General features: G+C 36.8%; 3 protein-coding genes across 4 annotated transcripts; 1 reads left to right on the forward strand and 2 right to left on the reverse strand.

The window, feature by feature from the left end:
• Positions 1-6,940: 6,940 nt before the first annotated feature.
• LOC143601286 (eIF-2-alpha kinase GCN2-like) lies at positions 6,941-8,553 on the forward strand (the record flags this gene model as incomplete). Its single annotated transcript, XM_077078739.1, has 6 exons — positions 6,941-7,077; positions 7,165-7,272; positions 7,377-7,465; positions 7,582-7,684; positions 7,805-7,927; positions 8,223-8,553. Coding segments are annotated over 6 exons (623 nt in total), but the record flags the coding sequence as incomplete, so codon positions are not given.
• A 1,425-nt stretch (positions 8,554-9,978) lies between these two features.
• On the reverse strand, positions 9,979-13,300 carry LOC143601285 (serine/threonine-protein kinase-like protein ACR4). The gene is given in 3 exon segments (XM_077078738.1): positions 9,979-12,098; positions 12,100-12,907; positions 12,979-13,300. Coding segments are annotated over 2 exon segments (2,709 nt in total). The 5' UTR covers positions 12,742-12,907; positions 12,979-13,300; the 3' UTR covers positions 9,979-10,031.
• Positions 13,301-17,607: 4,307 nt separating this feature from the next.
• Positions 17,608-19,865, reverse strand: LOC143601281 (uncharacterized). 2 transcript variants are annotated; one of them, XM_077078734.1, is made up of 4 exons: positions 19,180-19,864; positions 19,007-19,044; positions 17,933-18,122; positions 17,608-17,686 (listed from the first exon to the last, which is right to left on the reverse strand). In XM_077078734.1, the coding sequence occupies exons 1-4, from the start codon at positions 19,789-19,791 to the stop codon at positions 17,684-17,686; spliced, it is 843 nt and encodes a 280-aa protein (XP_076934849.1). In that variant the 5' UTR covers positions 19,792-19,864; the 3' UTR covers positions 17,608-17,683. The 2 variants fall into 2 exon arrangements, with proteins under 2 accessions (XP_076934849.1, XP_076934847.1); XM_077078732.1 differs by lacking the exon at positions 17,608-17,686 and having other exon boundaries at positions 17,861-18,122; positions 19,180-19,865.
• Between the last annotated feature and the right edge of the window lie 653 nt (positions 19,866-20,518).

Genomic DNA, 20,518 nt, shown 5'->3' on the forward strand with positions numbered 1-20,518 from the left:
AAAGTGAGCCCAGAAGTCTTCACACACGCCCATGGATTGAAATGAGCTATCCTCAGTAATATTCCATCTCGGGCGGTATATGTGATCGGCTTCCTGCAAACACAAAGCAACGCAAAAGCAACGTTTTAGTCATCTAAACACTAATCTGGAAGTCCGCACAGCGGAGCAAAACAAACTTATACCTGCGGAGAGCCGGCAGAAAAGTCAGCGCCAGCCCCACGAGAAGGCTGCGCCACAAAATCTCGTGGCGCTACAGGGCTTGCGCGGCCGCCATCGGAATCTTCAAAATTGACCTCCTCATCATCCTCTGTAACAGGTCTTTTCTCCTGCGACTTGGAAAAATCAAAAACAGTCTCGCGAGGAGGGCTGCGCGCAGGAGGAGGTGAGGGAGGTCTCGACGCCGTTAGATCAGCGCGTAAAATGGTCTCCTGCTCCTTAGTAATCCCAATGAGAGGAGATTCAGTGCTTGTTGGAGCAGGAGCAGAACTAACGGCGCCGGCGCCAGCAGTGCCACCAGCAGCTTGTGTACCAGCTATAATTCCTATGAAAAAACCAACAAGGCGAAATGATTCATGACTTGATCTAAAGGAAAAAATCAGAAAATCAAAGCGCAATAAATACCTTGGCGCACCGCCGTCCGCGAATTGAGCATCGCCATGAAGTCCATTTTCCCCCTTTTCGAGGGTAAAACAGGGGACTTCAAAGCAACCTTCGGCGCAGCCTCGGTACCTTGCTGCGCCTGAGGTTGAGCCACCAAAGTCGCCGGCTCTACAAACATTTGAGTGAGCAAAACTTCATTAATAACTCTATCGGAATCACGCTCATAAAACCACAAAATATAAACAAAGTATACCTGTTGGAGAAGATGAAACAGCAGGCGCAGCGCCGCTTCCCTTGTCCGCCGCGCGAAGAGATGAGGTGGCAGCACCATACCTCGTGTGGACGGGAGGATTGCCAACAACTCGAGGCAAAGAAGACGAGGAAAACTTGGAGGTAAATCCCTTGGTTTTCTCAAGTCCCTTCGCCTGGGTAGGAGGATCCTGGGCAACAGGGGCATCATTTTTCTTCTGTTTTTTACTGGCCCATGCGCCAGTTTTGCCTTTAGCTTTGCGATTGAGTTGTGGCGCCTCAGCTTCCTCCTCCACCTCCTCTTCCGCAAGCTCCAACTCATAATTCTCGAGCGCATCTACAATACGTGCAACAGAAATGTTAACCAAATTTGGTATTCTAAAGGCCTAAGCATAAGTACAAAGGCTTACCAGGCGCATCGCTGTCAAAGCAAAATTCCAAATCAACAGGGATGAACATATCATCGAAGCGATCGGAGAAAGCAACTTCCCCAGCGCTCAGCGCGACAGAGCCACCCTCCATATGCTCGTCATAGGCGGCGTGGACATATTCCTTGCTTACTGCATAAAACAAGACAAATGACATCAGCAAAACGAATTATATTGGCGCAGAAATAATGCAACGAGCTAATAACTCACCTAAGCCATCAACTTGGACGATAGGCTCAGTCGCGCTGTCGGTCCACCTCTTGCTCATACCAACCCCCACCAGCGCCTCCTCGCAAATATTCTTGGCGGGGGATGGTTCAGCAGTTAACTTATTAACCCATGTGCCCGTTGGGTTCTTAAGAACATTCTCATCCGCTGGCGCAGAAGTGATCGCGCGCATGGTCATGCGGATGGGAATCACACCAGCCTTAATATAAAAAAAATTTTCAGACCAGTCATGAAGGCTTTTGAAGGAAACAGTGCAGCACTTAACCTTCTGACTGCGCGGTATGAACGAGAACCAAGAATCTTGGATTTTTGGCTTGTAAAAATATTGAAAGCGCCGAGGGGTGGGCTCCTCGCGCTGAGCTTTGCACATGAACTCAAAATGAGTCATGCGCACTAGTCCACAAGGATGGACTTGGGATATGTGAATCCCATAAAACTGAATGAGCGCACCCATAAACCTTGTCATCGGAAGACGAAGGTTACAGTGAGTGAAAAAGTGAGAGTATAAAGAGATGTAGCCGGGGGGCGGATCTGCCGCCGTTTTCCCGGCCGCCGGGAGCAGACAGCTGTACTCAGGGAGAAAACCCTGAGAGGCGATGAGATTGTCGAAATCAGACTGTTTCAATTTGCAGGGAATCTCATCCCATCTCTTCACTGTTTTGTTCTTCCCCACCTCCTCCGACGAGGCCTCGGCAGCCCGTTTACCCTTGCCGGTCTTCTTCAAAGTGGACATAACTAATGATTTTACACGGCGTTTGCTGGGGGAAATTGTGGTGTCTGGGTTATCAGACATACAATGGTGAATCAAACAGCGGTTACTTTAAGCACGGAAATCTGGAAGCAAAAGACAGGCTCTTAATCGGAATGAAAATTGAAGAAAAAAAAGCTCTGAAATAACAATGAAGATGAAGAAAAACCAATTAAAAAACTTGCTTTTATAGGCCCAGGAGAGAGAAAGAAACAGGTACTGATCAGAGTTACGCTCACGCGCCCCCACTCGCAGGTGCAGGCCAACATGAGCGCGACACGTGTTCCTGACACTGTATGAGGAGACATGAAAGGCCACTGTAGCACCTCGAGCACACGAAAAGTCTGACACATAACGTCTCCATCTCTGACGCATGTCAGCACCAACCAACCACGTACATGGACGATTCATTTCAACCAAAAGGATAGAATTTCGCGCAACGTACATATGAGAAACAAAAAAGAAAAGACAAACCCTATTAAAAGAGCAAACTATTAAGTCTAATATCTATCTTACCTCGCTCGCGCGAGACAAGACACACATTAGACTGGGGGGGCTTGAAGAGGTATGCACCCGCCTTAATATCGAGCGGGGCGGGTCAACCCACAAGATATAGGCAAGAGGCTTGAAATCAGGATGTCATGAAGACACAAAGCCAAAACCTATGCGCATGGCGCATATCACATATGCTCACGCATATCATATATGCTCACGCATCACATATGCTCACGCGTATCACATATGCTCACGCATCATATATGCTCACGCATATCACATCTGCGCGTGGCGCATCTGCGTGTGGCGCATATCACATATGCTCACGCATCATATATGCTCACGCATATCACATCTGCGCGTGGCGCATCTGCGCGTGGCGCATATCACATGCTGACGCATATTACATATGCTTGCGCATATCACATCTGCGCATGAAACATCTGCGCGTGAGAATAAAGAGAAGACCTCGCGCATCCCCAGGATAGGCGCATATCACACATGCACATAATCAACCACGTCCTTATCTAAATCAGGATAAGGACAACCATGATTGTGCTCATCAGACAACCTTCCAGAAGGTATCCTTTAAGGAATAAAGAATATGCTGATGTTGACAGCTGCCAATGAAAGGTGGACAACTCAGCAAAACCCATGTGCTACCACGTGATTGCACATGGGTCAGGTGAAATACCTTGGTCAGAGAATAATCAATGAAAAAGCACCAGGTGTCCTAACGTGGCGCGAAGCAATAGGAGGAGGCCAAAAAGGCCCTAATGGGATCTGAGCCCAATCATTGGAAACTCTAACACTATAAATACCACACCACCTCCACAAGGGGAAGTAAGCAAGAAAATACACTCTAAATCCTTACTCACTTTCAGATTATTATTATCTTCTCCTACAATATCTTATTCTCACACCGGAGGGTTACCCCAAAGAGGACCCCTCTGTCCCTTTCTGAGGGGTAAGTTCACGGTGCTGCTCGTTTTGTAGGTGGAAGAATTCATACTCCGGAAAACCATCGGTGATATAGTACACTCATACCCGAGGAAAGTTGATCGTCTACTAGTAAGTCGATCCACGTTTCTTCAGGGGGTGTTTGGTAGAGGGATTTGATTGGGGAGAAATGGAATTAGAAATATTTCTTTTGTTTGTTTTCCACTTTTCATTTCTATTTCTCTTTCTATTTCTCTAAAATTAGAGAATTCCATTTCTCTTTAAAACAAAGAGAAATCCATTTCTCAGCAGCCTCCTCATAGCATGTCACCACCTCGTCTCCGGGCACCACCTCGTCTCCGACCACCACCTCGTCTCCGGCCACCACCCCGTCTCCGGCCACCACCTCGTCTGCGGCCGCCACCTCGTCACCAAGTCTGCAACCGCCACCTCGTCTCCAAGTCTGCAACCACCACCCCGTCTCCGCCGTTCGCAGTGGTGAACACAAAGATGGTAACCGGTTGTAGGTTGCAGGTGGTACGGGTGAACGGAGATTAGGGTTTCAAGTGGTGGTTCGTGGTAGGTTAGGGTTTTCAGATGGTCGGGTGATTGTGGTCGCAGGTGGGTGACAGTGGTGGTGGAAATCGGCGGTGGTCGCAGGTGGCTTCTGATTATCATCATCATCATCATCATCGCCACCACAACCACCACCACAAAATCTCCAAAGAGGCAGTGATGACAGATCTGAGCCTCCTTTATCTATATCTTATGTTCCAAAAATTTGAATCTTTTTAATTTCTTGTGTACTGTGGTTGAAGAAGGGGATTTGGTGGCGGCAGCCGGTGGTGGTGGGCTGTGGTTGAAGAAAGGGCTGTGGTGGTGGTGCTGGTGGTGTGGGGCTGTGGTGGTGGGGCTGGTGGTGGTGGTGGGGCTGCGGTGGTGAGTGGTGTCAGGTTGGGTGGAGGTGGGGTTGGGTATGGTAGAGTTCTCTGTTTATTTTCTCGTGTACCAAACAAGAGACATGACTCTCATTCTCCATACCAATTCTCTTTCTCTACAATTCCATTTCCATTTCTATTTTCTCTCCTTTTCCATTCTCTGTACCAAACACCCCCTTAGTATCTCTAATATCTCAATTTTCAAAATAGTTAGTTATAACTAAATTCATTTTCAACTTTCATTTTAATGTTATTTTATGTCATTTTCAAGTTTGATTTTAATGTTATTTTATGTCTCTCCGTATAAATATTGATTTTAACTCATTTTTATGTTTTATTTTGCATTATTTCATTCTATAACTAGTGTTTTTAAATTATTATGTTTCTTAAATCCTGAATAATCATTGTGATGCACTTATTTATATTTACATTTCAGTACAAGTTTGTGTGATATCGATCATGGTCAATATTCTTTTTTTAACAACAAACTAAGTAACGTCGGGTACTCCGTACGCGGTCCCCATTGGCTAAAGGTAGCCCGAGCCGGCCACTAGTCCGGACGGACGGAGCCCCTAACGGTCCACATATTGAGGGATTCATCGGATAAAACCCGACTCCCATGCCCGCCAAATGGCACGACAGCGAGGAGCCGGTAAAACCGGGTGAGATCAGGACTCAAACCCTGGCAAGCCAGGGTCATCCCTCATATCTCCCATATAAATTGGTGATAGTGAGGTTCGAACCTCATACCTTTCACTAGTAAAGTGAGTGTTCTACCATTGAACCACATCCAATTTATCATGGTCAATATAATATATTTTTTAACAAGTAATGTTACTCTAAATTTCTAATATAAATGTGCGTCAATGTTCTATGTACGATTCGATATAAATTTTATTTAATACCGAGGTCACCCTATGAGACACATGGGTCAAATATAATTTTTTTTCTTCACGACAACTTAAGTTTGCATATATACATATTTATTTATATATAGCGTTTCCATATAAAAAATTTTATAAACAGGCAAATCATAATATGCGTACAAACTTTAGTAACATTATGTTTCATTAAACGTCCCATCGCGACACACAGGTTAACGTGTATCAACGCTTCTGCTGCAACGCGCAAGTTGTGTACTAGTTAGTATTAAGACGTAGTTGTTTTGAGCTTATCGTGTTTTGACTTTTGAGCATTTTTTCCGAAGCTCAACTCGTGTGTTGTTTTTTCAAGCTTAGATTCGGCTCGTTTAGTATTTTTTTTAATTAATTTATACATGTTTTAAATTATTTATATTTATTTTGTGAAAAACTTTAAAATGCTTAAGCTCGGCGGTGTAGTATGATTTGTGAATATAATTTTATAGATGCTCAAAAGAGGTCAAACTTGAAAATACACAAGACTCGTTAAGGCTTCACGAGCCTAAACGAGCTTCCCATACAAGGCTTGAACTCGAACTTGAAAACTAAACGAGCTTTAATCGAGGACTCTCAAACTTTCAATCAAAAGTCCTAAAACATTTTGTTTGGATTTCGGACAAAAAATTGTTAACAGAGGTCCAATGAAAACAATTAGCGTGAAATGTGTGACCGATGACAACTATTTTTTGAGGTGGTATTATTATCGACTAACTGCAAAAATGGTAGAATTATTAAAATCCAACTTATCTTTTAAAATTAATTTATATAAGTTTTAGTTATGAATATCTAAAATGAGAAAAACCTTAAAAGGCTTAAGCTCGGCTTGAGCTCAACCTCGGGCAGTACCGCGCTGCAATATAAAGTTAATTCATAGAAGTCCAAAAGAGGCTATAGTTGAAAATACATAATGCTCGTTAAGGCTCAACGAGATTCTCATACAAGGCTCGAGCTCATACTTGATAACTAAATGAGCTTTAGTTGAAGCTTGGGCTCGGCTCGAGCATGAAAAAACCTCAGCATGTTTCGAGCTTTTCATCTATCCAAATCGAATAGTTTGTGAGCGGCTCGGTTAATTTACACATCGAACATGATTACAGATATTAAGTACGTAGAATACGAAAAGTAATAAACACAAACAAGAAGACGATATGGTATATAGAAAATTGTGGACAGTTAAGAAAATGTGTTGTAGAAGTTTGTATTTCGAGGCAAATTTTTTATTTAGTTGAATTATATAGTTTAACTAGGTTATTAACCCGTGTACGACACGGGTGGAAATATTGAAATTTTCGAACAAACACATGTCATTTGAAAGGACAACATAAGTTGTTATATGTTATTTAGGACAAAAACATGCTTTAAGTTGTAAATAATATTTAGGACAAAAACATGCAGATACACTTACACGAAAGGCACTTGATGAACTTTCTCAGCTTTTCAATTATTTGCGGATATGGAAAATTGATACAAATGCTTACATCGATCCGCTTATGCCTCCCACTGAGAGTTATCACCGGAACTCATTTTTCCAGGTTAATATGTGTTTTTTTTATATTTTTTCATTCCAGACTTATTTATAAATACTTATACTAGTGCACTTCTTTATGCTTTTGAAATAGATTTATTTGAGGAAGGATAATAGTCTCGGTTCACTCTCAGACGGGACTTTGCTTGCTGTTGGTGGTCGCTATGATTATCTCCTTCACCGTATGTGGCAATCTGAATATGTAGGTTTTGATTTATTACATACTATTTTTTAATTTCTGGCTATCACTATAATTATAAAGTTTGTTTTAAATATTGACTGAAAGTCTTGCTTTGATTCTTTTAGAAATCAAATCCTCCAGGAGCAGTGGGGACCAGTCTTGCTTTGGAAACCATTATTCAGCATTCTTCTGTCGATATTAACAGACCCTTTAGGTGCGTTTATTGATTTCACAAACCTGCAGCTTCATCACTCATCATGATTGTCTTATATATATATATATACATACATATATATATATATATAATTACCGTTGTACATTTTAATGCAGAAATGATTCTGGCAGAAGTGTTCTCGTTTGTTCAAGAGGGGGTGGGGGTTTACTGGAAAAACGTATGGAGTTAGTTGCCGAATTATGGGAAGACGATATTAAGGTTTGTAGTACAATTTATTAGAGGTGGCAAAATGGGCGGTTTGGTTTAAATGTTTAATGTCAGTTTCTCTTTATTAAGATCATTAATTATTTAACATTTGAATGATTGTGTTTCTATCAGGCTGAGTTTGTTCCAAGTTTGGATCCGAGCCTTACGGAGCAATACGAGTATGCCAACGAGCATGACATTAAATGTCTTATTATCATTTCTGACACCAATGTTTCCCAAAAAGGATCTGTCAAGGTAATTTCTGTTAAGCTTCAATAATGCAAATTAATGTCTAAAATACCCTTCAGTAAACTCTTTTCTTGAAGTTGGCTAATGGTTAAGGGTTAATACCATAATAAGTTGATAATTTAATAAATTAGAATATAGGTGAATGAACTTTTTAGTTTAAATCAAGAAAATACGTTAGGTTTTTTGTAGTACTAAATAATTTGCTAATTGTACATTTATCTTTATAATTAGTTAATTACTAACACAAGCAAAAACAAAAGAAAAGGAGAAAAGTCTGAAAACGAGTTTTTAATATATACAGATTCGTCATCTCGAGCTTAAGAGGGAAAAGGAAGTAAGCCGAGAATCCCTGGCCAAGTTTTAATCAGAAGCAATGACATCACAGTTTAGAAATCTGGAACCAAATGCGAAAGTCAGATGATCCGTATACAACGTTAATGGTGCAATACAAGATATGATCATATGGATTGTGTTTTTTTTTTCGCAATTAAGTTTTGGGACCGCCATTATTTTCTGTCACATGCACATAAATACAAAGGGAACGAGATTAGTTGGAAAGAGTTATTTAGGGAAATTAATAATGCACATGCATATAAAGAGGAAAAAAGTGTTATAAAAACTAAAAATATATAGAAGAAAAAAATAGGTTGCATGTATGGTCCATGTGGCATGCTTAAACACTCAAATATATGGAAGTTAGCTTTTGGTGTTGGTTTTTGCAAAATATGTGAACACTCAAATTATTATTTTGTTAACTTATACTTACAGTTAGAAATCAATAACTTCATAGTTTTGTATTTTTCAAAACGCTTGTTCGGTTTATGCTGGTTCTACTGTAACTCGTGTTTAAAAATTATTTCTTTAACAAGGGTGTTGTAAATATTGAAAATGGTTTATAAAGTTATAATAAAGTAATTCGGAAATCACTTGTGGAAGAATATCCATTTTACATTTTTGAAGCATTTTAGTCTTTAAAAGTCGGCTCGCTGTCGGTTTTAAACGAAACAATGAGTTTAAACTTACAAACATACAATTTTTCTAAATCCACTTATCCTTTAATGCTTTATAACTTATATTTCAACACCTTTTAACATTAAATGAAGAGTGATATTTACATAAATCAAGTGTTTTTAACTTTTGTATTTTTAACTCGATTTCGTGTTTGATCATTTGTAAAATATTTACAAGAATACGTAACCGATATTTACATGAATCAAGAGTTTAGTTTTTAAACGTAACTGATTTGTAAAATATTTACAAGAAAATAGCATCTTTTTTTACAAAAAAAGGTTTTATTCAGTCCATCTCCTTGCGTTATACACTTATACTATATATATATCATTCCTTAAATAGTTAAAAGTTCAAAACTACCAATACTAGACACAGTTATTACAAATTCAAAGAGAACCATCATAACATAACTGAATTTAATTCTCCTTATCACATATCATAACGCTGAGCTCCAAAAATGAAAAACCCCTTATTATAGATATAAAATAAAATAAAGCAATATATAAACTAACAAAAATATTATTTTACTAAGTTCATCAAATTTAGCAATTAGCATTGATTGGACCAACGAACTGGTGGTAGAGTGGTAAGGCCGTAAATGAGAGACTTTGTGTTTCATGTGAACCATGTTCGATTGTGCGTTATAAAAAATAAAGTGTAAAAGTTGATACATTTTTCTCTTTTGATAATTTTTGACTGATAACATCTTACCATGAAAAGTATGATCAACTGTTTTCATTTTGTATTTGATTTTTTCTACAGCTTATTATTATGTTACCATGATTGTCATTGTTATATTAATGGTTACAAATAACTACAATTTGATCAAAAACTAGTCACACTCATAACACATTATTTTTACACTCCAACCGTAGTACTTGTTAATAGAATAACAAAAAAATGACTAACTTAATATGTTTATAACACATTAAAAAAACCCTTAGCAATAGTTCTCAACAAGATTTGCTTGTGATTGAGATTAAATGCAATAAAATTTAACAAAAATCTTAGTTTTCACAAACATCATTCTTCATTAACCCATAATTTCACAAATGAATTTGTAGTAGTATTCACCATTAACCATTAATAATTAACACAATCAAAAGTTATGCTGCAAGAACATATGTTCTTGTGGTGAAGCTGGTCCAATCTCTTCTTCCAATCTCCTTAACCCATCACCAACTATTTTGCTCTCCAAAACCTTTGGTGGTTCCACAACATCCGCCTCCGAAACCGACGATTTTCGCCTTTGCGACGATGCCACGCTAGGAAACGTGATCCACGACGGAGCTCTAAACTCCGCCCGTTGATCCTCAGTCTCCGCACCCACATCGTTTTCTAGCTCTGACCGGTTCGACGACCTTTGCGACGTCTTTTTATGCATTCGGCTGCTTCCTAAAACCACCTCGGTTGGTAATATCGGTTGATCATTACTCGGACTCCCCATTAACACCGCCAACGCCCGTTCCAACGCCGTTGTTACCTTATCCATCGACGGGCGCTCTTTACCCCGCATTCTCACACATTTACACGCTACATTCGCGATCCGTTTCAACGCCTCCGTATCTGACGGAGGCGGTAGGACCGGATCGAGAATAGCGTGTATTTCACCCGCTTTTATTAACGGGACCGCCCATTCGACTATATTTCCTTCTTCAAACTGCATATCTATCGCTTTTCGACCACTTAAAATCTCGAGTAGCAAAACTCCAAAGCTATAAATATCGGATTTCGTCGTAAGATAGTGAAGTCTATAATATTCAGGATCCAAATACCCTAACGTCCCGGCCGGTAACTCCGCCAAAGGCGAGCTACTATTTGCCGGTCCCAACAACGACAACCCGAAATCCGCCACGCGCGCGTTATGCTCTTCGTCGATTAATATATTCGACGACTTAATATCCCGATGGATAACCGGTGGACATGCATACCCATGCAAGTATTCAATACCTCTCGCAGCCTGCACCGCAATAGTCACGCGTTTAACCCAATCCAACTGCGCTTTTAACGCGTTCAGCTGTCCGTGAAGATGCTGATGCAATGAACCATTAGCCATAAACTCGTAAACCAATAACCGTTGTTCGCCTTCCTCACAATACCCCAACAAATTAAGCAAATGCGCGTGGTTTAATCTCGATAACAAATCGAGCTCGTTATGAAACTCCATCGAATGCTTCTTCATATCGGGCGAAAGCAACGCTCGTTTAACCGCAACAACCACTCCATCTTTTAACACTCCTTTAAAAACACATGAAAAACTACCTTTACCAACTTGTGACTCTTCAGTAAACCCGTTCGTCGCGGTTTCAAGCTCGCTATAACTGAAAACTTTCGCTCTTCGGATCTTTAACTCATCCAAATCCGGTTGAATCTTACCTCCGTCTTTTGGGAACCCATTGTTCTTCATGAACTTAACGTTTTTCGTTGAGCATTTACAGTTTCTTAACTTGTACCGAACGTAGAAAACAGCGGTTAACGTTACTACAATAACTAACAACACCCCGAAAACTATCTCGCCCACGATCATGGGCATCTGTAACGACCAAAATCTTTCGGTTTTCTTATCGGTGTATGTACAGTTTGATGAACACTCGACCGAGGTGCAGTTTAAGCAGTTGTACTCACAAACGCGGTCTGCATACTTCGTGCATTCGGTTTTTCGGTACATTTGAGGCGGGCAGTCGTTGCTGCACGGTAAACAGACCCGTGAACTTGTAAACTTGCATAGCGCGGTCCCGTTGGTGTACTCGTAGAACCCGTTATCACACGCGTTTGACTGACACGCGCCTGGCGGGACCGGTATCGGTAATTCGGTTGGAAAACCGGCTCCCCAACAAACCCGTGTAAGCGACTTATCGGCCCTCACACCACACGAAAAGTAGTCACCCGAGGCGATTTCGTATAGGCGAACGCCTTTTGGCGGTTGGGTTGAGGTATCGACCCGAAAGCCCCAACATACGACTTCGTGCGTGGAGCTTTTGATGCCACACGCATGAAACCGCCCTCCGACTACCGAAAGCATTGGATCGAGCGGGGCCAAGTCAACGTTGACTTGGCCCTGTCGAGCCAATGCCATTGCGAGTTCCTCTTGCGACTCCCAACTCGCACCCCAACACAAAACATTCGAGTCAACGCCTTCGATTATCCCACAAACATGGTACCCCCCCCGCGGATATTTTCCTAAACTTAACATTTCTCGGGGATTTCGTAATCACGCCGCTACTCGTCTCGTCCCCCCAACAAAACGTGCTTCGGTTTTGCGAAAACAACCCGCAGTTAAATTCCGACCCGGCGGAAACCGACTGGATTTGACCGTCGAAAACGTGACTTTTAGTCATGTTATAACCCCAACAATCGACAAGCGAAATGTCTCTTTGCCTTCCCATTAATGCTTTCCTGAGACCACACAGATGGTGGTCCCCAGCGCTGAGTTCAATGAACTCAGCGTAACTAGCCATGGGTGTTGGCACACCCATGGCTATAAAACCGCTAGTCCCCCAACAAAAGGGCTGGCTATTATTCATCAAAAGCCCACAAACAAACCCGTTGCCCGCGGTTAACCCCACGAACTGCGTCAAAGAAGGGGTCGAACGGATAATAGCCGAATTCGTACCGAAACATGTCACAAGATGAGACCCATCTGATTTTAAACTACAAAATGCATTACCATATTCACCATAAGATATAGCAATTGATGACATTGAACCAAGGCCTATGACTAAACCATTTAAATCTGATGCAACTATAATAAACATTAACAGTAGGGTCATTTCTGTCATTTCCTCCATCATAAACCTTAAAATCCTCATTATAACACTTGTTCAATTCCCACTTCACAGTTGATAAACATCCACTAAAAACACTTGTTCCATTGACTAACAAAAAGTCAAACAAAGCTATATAACTCCATTATACCTCAAAACTAATCCAAGATAATCACTACCCAGATGAAATCATGCAAAACCCATTTGGAATCTAGCAAAAAAAATTTAATTAAAAAAAAAGTTTTTTTTTTAAAGAAATGAAAAAAGAGAGGATGAACTTACAGATGAATGTAGAGATGGAATTGAATGTTGTAGAGGTGTTAAAATCCTTATTATAACATCAGTTGTCAATTCCCACTTCACAGTTCATAAAGATCCACTGAAAACACTTGTTCCATTGACTAACAAAAAGTCAAAGAAAGCTATTTAACTCCTTTATATCTCAAAACAAATCCAAGATAATCACTACCCAGATGAAATCATGCAAAACCCATATGGAATCTAGCAGAAAAAAAAATTAAAATAAAAAAAATAATTTTTTTTAATTTAAAAAAAAATGAAAAAGGAGAGGATGAACTTACAGATGAATGTAGAGATGGTAGTAGAGATGGAATTGAATGTTGTAAAGGTGTTAAGAGATCATCAAATGTTTTAGTTCAAAAGAAAGAGGGTGTGTAGGTGACTGCATTAAATGTTGGAGTTAATGCAATATTGATCTTTTCATGCCTGGATTTCTGCACACATGTCTACTACTTTGGTCCTTGTAATTTATATTTTTTTTTACTATATACCCCCCTCCCCTACCCCACCACCACCACTCAAATATTTTCAGTTTATTAAGGACTAATTAGTATTTTAAGTTTTAAACTTGTTGTTCCATTTTAGTCATTAATTTGATTAATTTTTATCTTTGACTGGTGAATGGAATAAGGTAAGGTTTTAATTAGGTGTAATTAATGTTTTTGAAATACAAATCAAAATATTAAATTGTGTCTTATGGTGGTATGGGAAATTTACCTTTTATAACTTAATATATAAACTTTATATATAAAACAAGTTGGATATTGATAGGTTTAACTTAGTTGGAAATCTGACCCAAAAGAGGAAAAAAAACATGACATGAAATTTGATCTCAATTAAACTCGATTTTTTCTCGGCTTTATTATCATTCTTGACTCACAAATTACATAGATGTTAACCATCTATTTAACTAAAACTCTAACTTAGAAAACAAGAATTTTTATCCTAGGTTAGACACGAAGTTTTCTTATTTAACTCGATTTCCTACCAATTAAAACAACATACCGAATAAATTTCCTACGATACTTTCAGTTAACTCTTTCAACTTTTTTAATAACCTGTCACTTCCAATATATTTGTCGTCTAAGGTCATGAAAAAGGTAAAGTTCTTTCGGTAGTGGATCAGTTTTAGAAAACCATCATGTAATTTCTATTATTGTTTAATTTGATGGTGTTTTAATATCAGGTCATAAAAATTAAGATAATAGTGATTAAAATAAAGTGATACACCTTATTAGTGTGTTTAATTTAGTATCATGAATGAAAAATAAACATATGAGAACTAAACAACACTATTATATAGATAATAGGTTAAATCTTGTCGGGATTAAGGTCCAGTATACGTAAAATATTTTACAAAACATTGGTTCAACTAAGAAAAATCATTGTAGATCTAGGGTGTAATCTCCGTCTTTATCATTACTAAAGTATGTTACTTGTTTTAGTAACATTTATTAAACCTAGACCGAGTAATTACGAATACAAACCTATGAAAACCGAAACAAGCATGTATAATGGTTAGATACAAACAATGCTAAAAACATACAAAAAATAAATGCTTTAACTTAGCGTTTAATTTTTTTTTCGTTGTTTGTTTATAAAAGTTTACCGTTAAAACGAATAAAAGATCAAGGATGCCACTCTTGGAATTATTTAACTTTATTATTTAATTTAAGAAAACTATATACAATTATCGTAAAATCTTTGTGTAATCTCTAATTATATTATTGATTTTAGCATTATATACAAATTTCAAACATATGTCATTTTCTTTACTTAAATATAGCAAAATAATTATTTTATTACGTCATGATTTCTTGTGTCACGTGGATTAATAAATCGATGGAACAGTACTTTAAGTATCGTGAGATTTTGACATATTTATAAAATATTTTAAAATTAATAAAAGAAGAAAAAAAATATTATTTGTTGAATTGACAAAACATAATCGAAGCATTACTATCAACAATATTTATTATTTATTATTTTTGTGTCTCTTTTTGCTAATTACAAGTATTTTATTTTATAATTTTTATACAATCCTTGATTAATTAACTCCTTTGTATGCCCCGCCCCATTCACCAAACATTTTTTATCGTTATTTAACGTTAAAATCTAATTTAATGTCGGAAATTTCAATTATTGGATCATGAAATGACACGTGTATTTGTTAAGTTGATGATGTTACGGTTAAATGTTTTTATAAAAAACTTATATAAAGGTCCAACTCTTTCTATATAAAGATTATTATGCATAACATTTTATGGTTAAGTTTATTAATAATTTTTTATAATAGATAGACAATAGTAGTAACAATATTTTATATACTATCAATCATTTAATTGTATGATATACATATAACAATAACATTATTTTATAATATTAAAAAATTCGAAATTTCCGGTTGCTTTGAGTAAAAAACTAGAAATAAACAAAGGCTGTGCACAACCAAAATGTTTGACTTAGGTCAACATATTGGAAGTTTGACCTTTGAACACATTGTTTGACTTATGTCATGATTTTGTCTTCTTGTCACATGGATATAGTTGACACTTAATAGAATAATATAAAAATATATTTACGACAATCAGTTTAATCTATTGTAAGTATGTAACAAAAAAAGATCATTTTTATTTTTTATAACAACTAAACGGCTTTTAAAACCACCAAACATGTCTATTTTAGGACGTGAATCTCGATCTGTAAAGGGAGGGAGGACCTAACACACCCTAATATCATTGGTCCAAATGTCGGTTAGTTAATAAAGAGACTATTTAAACGCGTCAGCTAAATATTGAACACAAGTAATCAACTATTATTGGTTTTATGTTATAAAAGTCACAGTGCTTTACTTATTGTATACATTGGCCAGGTTTTACCTTCCAAGTGTGTGAAGTGATGATAATGTGTCACGTGTACGGTGTAGGTTCTATTTGGCTTCCAACATTGTTAATCGCACAGTTATAATCATATAACTACACAATTATGATGGTATACCAATAAAATTATATGATATAACAATCCAATATAGTTGAGTGACTAGCGTTTGAAGTTATAAACTTTCTTCAAAGACTTATATTCTTTTTTAACTTTTATATCTTTTTTCGAAATTTGGTTATAAATTATAACTATCCATTGTATAGACCGATCCATCTAGTAAACAAATAGAGTAGTCAGTCCATAAACATTGTTGAAACTCGAAAACTATATAAATCAACAAAATCAGTTTACTTGTTACTAAATCTATGCTTTTAGATACAAGTTATGTTTCATAGGTAGTGATCTCATTATCAACTAAATTTGACTAGGACCCAGTAGAAATTAATTGACTTTAATGGTGTTAAGTGTTACTTTAGGTTATTAATTAGGTCACATGGGTATTAATGGAAATTAACACTGGGACTAAAACTGTATATGACATTCCTTGCTTATAATGCAGTTTTGCTGTCTTAATAATAGGTTAAAGTTTTCATTGAACTCAATTCTAATTAACCCTAAACATGAATATATATATATATATATATATATATATATATAAATATATTGGAATAAACGACATAGGTAAAAAAAACTCCCCCGATGGTCATACAAATTAATCAACGAGTTTGGGCAATATTTTATAAAACGACGAAAAGAACAAGGCATAATGCAAGGGCGGGATCACTAGCTTCGAGCAAGAAAATTTAAACATATAGCATATACTATTCTTGGTTAAGAGTTGTAGAAAACTATCTTGACAAAACCTAAAGAGTTGACCCGCTATATTCGGTTTGGTTTGGTTTGGTTCGATTCGGTTTCTAAATTTGATGATTAGGGTTGAGCAAAACTTTAGGCGGTTAAACCAAAATAAGTACACTATTTAGTAAAAACTGTTTTCTAGTTCAGTAAGTTGTCATTGTTGACTCTCTTACCTGTATTTTTGCCTTCATCCCACCCCACAAACCTTATTAATCGCTCTACTATAACTGATATTCTACTAAACCGACATTCTTTTATTTTGTTTGTTTCCAATCATTAAATGATACAAGCTTGAAAATTCGTAACATATAACCACAATTTGTGTTACATTTCAATACAATTTGCCCTAAAATCATAACCCTATATCGTGTCACATTACTATACAACTATAATAAAAGTTTATATACATTTAGCCAACAATGCTTGTTTCCCTAATTACAAAACATGTATGATTTGTTTCCAAAACAAAATGTTCAAGAAAATTGAATCAAAGTCGAAAAAAATCTAAATTGGAATCAGACACCGACACGAGAATACGAACGAATGTAGTTCTCATAATGATCATCTGTGTTAAGTTTATCCTCCTACTCCTACCAACCAACCAACCAGGAAAGTGATGAAAACATTCAATTATTGCTGTAAAAAAGAAACTTAATCAAAAAAGTTAAACCAGTTTGTATTGAATAATTCCCTCCAGTAAATAATCTAACAGCCTGCACACAAACAAAAAGTAAACAAATATCAAGATTCAAAAAGCTGACATGAAGTACAAAAAAATATAAATAACAAGTGAAAAAAAAGAAATATGAAATCAAATATTTAATTCAGCAATTGATGAATAAATTACTGTTTATACTTTATACCTATCATAATCATCAAGCCTAATTCTGGAGCATAAGTCAATATATGTAAAAGTCATTACTTGTAAATGTATCTTGTAGTTACTTCTTCACTGAGAGAAAAACAAAAGATAAAAATTAATTAGCTAAAAACATATACAAATATAATGTAATTAGTGTAATGCAAATAATTAATTTCAAATACAAATTTTCAAAAAATGACCAATTTTTTTAAAGTTTGTGAATAAAATTTTTTCACATAAGCATTTTTTTCATATGTGAGCAATTTACAGGTAAAGTCGGTAATAGATTTCATGATGAAGAAGCTAGTGAGATTATCAAGAAAGTAGAGAGAGAACCTTAGATTGCAAACGTGAGGAACACCGAATCTTAACTCCATCACGTTCAATAATTTTCCCACCAAAAACCGGTGTGCTTCTTAAAATTCGTTCATGAGATTGACCATGAACCGGATCACTATTGTGGTAACGTTTCTTTCTCTTAGCCCCGTCATCAGATGCTGATTTAGCAAATGTATTCTCTTCACTTCTGTAATTTACATATATAACATAATTACCAAATCCATATATATATATATATATAGGGGCGAGATATGCTAAAAAGCCTTGAGTGTCTAACAAGCATCTCGGTCCCACGTATACGGAGGACGAGGGGGGCAGACCTCCAACTTTTTTATATTTCTTAGTTTGAAATCTGGACGCCCTGTTGTAAAAATCCGGACTCCGTGTTTTATCTTTTATATATATAGCAATACTATACTCAAATTAAAGATTAAAAAAATGCTTGATTTTATGGTGTCATTTTTAAAACATATATATAGCTGCATAAAAAAGTTATTAACATCTTTTTTTTAAGAGAAAGTTGCTAAAAGGTCAACAATGATGGGCTTTTCCCATTTTGCCCCTTCATCTCCTTTTAAAGCACCCACATCATCTTCAAGTCATCTCAACCATTGATTTGTTTTGATCAAAGACTGAGAATTCTTCTCACACTTTTTAGACACACACTTAGGAGAACCAATAAAATGTTAGTAACTGCAAGAACCGCATTAAATTTTGTAGTGTTTATTACATAAATTGACTGGAATGCAATCATGCATGTAGATTTCAATATTCTAAAGATTCATTTTTGAAAAATATAATACTGATAGTCTTTTATCAATATGCATATGTGGCATGTGCACAATTTTACAATTTAAAAAAAAATTCAGGAGAGGAGATAAAATCAAAGAAAGAGAGGCGGTAGATAAATAAACATTTGTTTCTCGGTTTGCTTTTTTTGTTTAAGCATTATGTACATTATGCGGTTATCGTATACTATGGTTCTGAAAAGAACGTGTGTGTGTGTGTGTGTCCAACTGTCCATACAGACACACATATTAATAACAAAGATTATTATGACAAGAATGTTACCCTGAAACTCCCATTCCTTCTGCAGACTTGATTCTTTCCTGCAAATGTAAACAGCGGTGATGTTAAAAGGGGGAATGTGGAATTTTGGATGTGTGTATATTGTAAGCAATTATGTGGTTACCAAGAATGGCAACATAAGGCAAGAACAGTAACCTTTAACAAAGTCAACATACCTCATTTACAACAGTTGACTGACTATGGTTACCGCCAGCTTCTTGATTAACCTCAGTAGTGCTATTTAACAAACTTTCATTACATATATTTCCAGTTCTTGAACATAATGAACCTTTTTGTAGACTCGACAAATCTGACAACGGAGCTTCCTCAGAATTTTCAAAACTTTTAACTACATGTTCCGAGTTCTGGTCAACCTTTGACCAACACTGCTCAGAACCACTTACCGTAATTACTTCCTTTTCTACCACCAAAGGAAGAGTTTTCCCAATTTCTCTACTCAATGATTGAAGTGAAAATTTATTTTGTAAACAAGAATTCATGCTGGCATCTGAACCAGAAGTTTTGTCAGTTGAACCAACTGTAAGGTTATGATTTTTGCATATACAAATTTGTTTCTCCATACGTTTCAGCCAATCAGATCGTTTCATATTCAAATCAACAACAATACTGGTCCCGTCTTTGACTCGCACATGATATTCAAAAGATGGAGATACTGTAGAAGATTTCATGGATGCAGTATTTGCTGAATCTTGGTGCTTTTTTTCTTCTTCAGTCTTGCTTCCAGAACTTGAAGTATCTTTATATACGCTTTCTTTTGAAGATTTCATTGTATGTTTGGAATTTCTGTGGTGAGAATATTTTGAACATGATGATAAACCTTTCTTGCTTTGCAACCGTGTTGACCTTTGGTTAGAAGATTTAATCACTTCAGCATCTCGAGCCTGCATTTACATTCCTGGAGTTAATAAAAGCAGAATAACATATGTGTTGAATTTGATTACAAAGATTATACTATTTCAAAAAATATGACAAATATGTTTCTTCAAAACTAGTGCATTGCTGCATTCACCATTCACGTGTACAAGGTAATAACAACCAAATATAGAAATGTGTCTTGATGACTTGATCATAAACTTCTAAAAGTATAATTGCATAAAGAAACAAAAAAAGGCATCAATAACGAGAAGTCATACTAAGAAGTAAATACTAAATAAAAAAAGATAGGTTTAAATTTTAATAAAACTAGGCTTGAAACTGCACTGCAATGCACTGCTATTATGTCTATTTACGTATTTAAACTACCATTTATAAAGATAATATTTCAATTCCTGCTTTAAACAATATTAGGCATAAGAACTAAGACGTAACAGTCGTCATAACATTAAGAAAGCATGAGCAATCGCCAATGAAAGAGAAATACCTCAACTCCTTCCTTTTTCATAGATTTCAAATGATCATTATCCATAAGTTGGCTGATATTCCAGACGATTCCTGAACCAATATACAACAAAAGCAGTAGTGCCACACAGCCACTTTGAACATTTTATGCGGTGT

This window comes from Bidens hawaiensis, unplaced genomic scaffold (genome assembly GCF_021521415.1).
Source record: "Bidens hawaiensis isolate Kalapana, Puna unplaced genomic scaffold, B.hawaiensis_p1.1 tig00056001_1, whole genome shotgun sequence".
In the NCBI taxonomy this organism is placed as follows: domain Eukaryota; kingdom Viridiplantae; phylum Streptophyta; class Magnoliopsida; order Asterales; family Asteraceae; genus Bidens; species Bidens hawaiensis.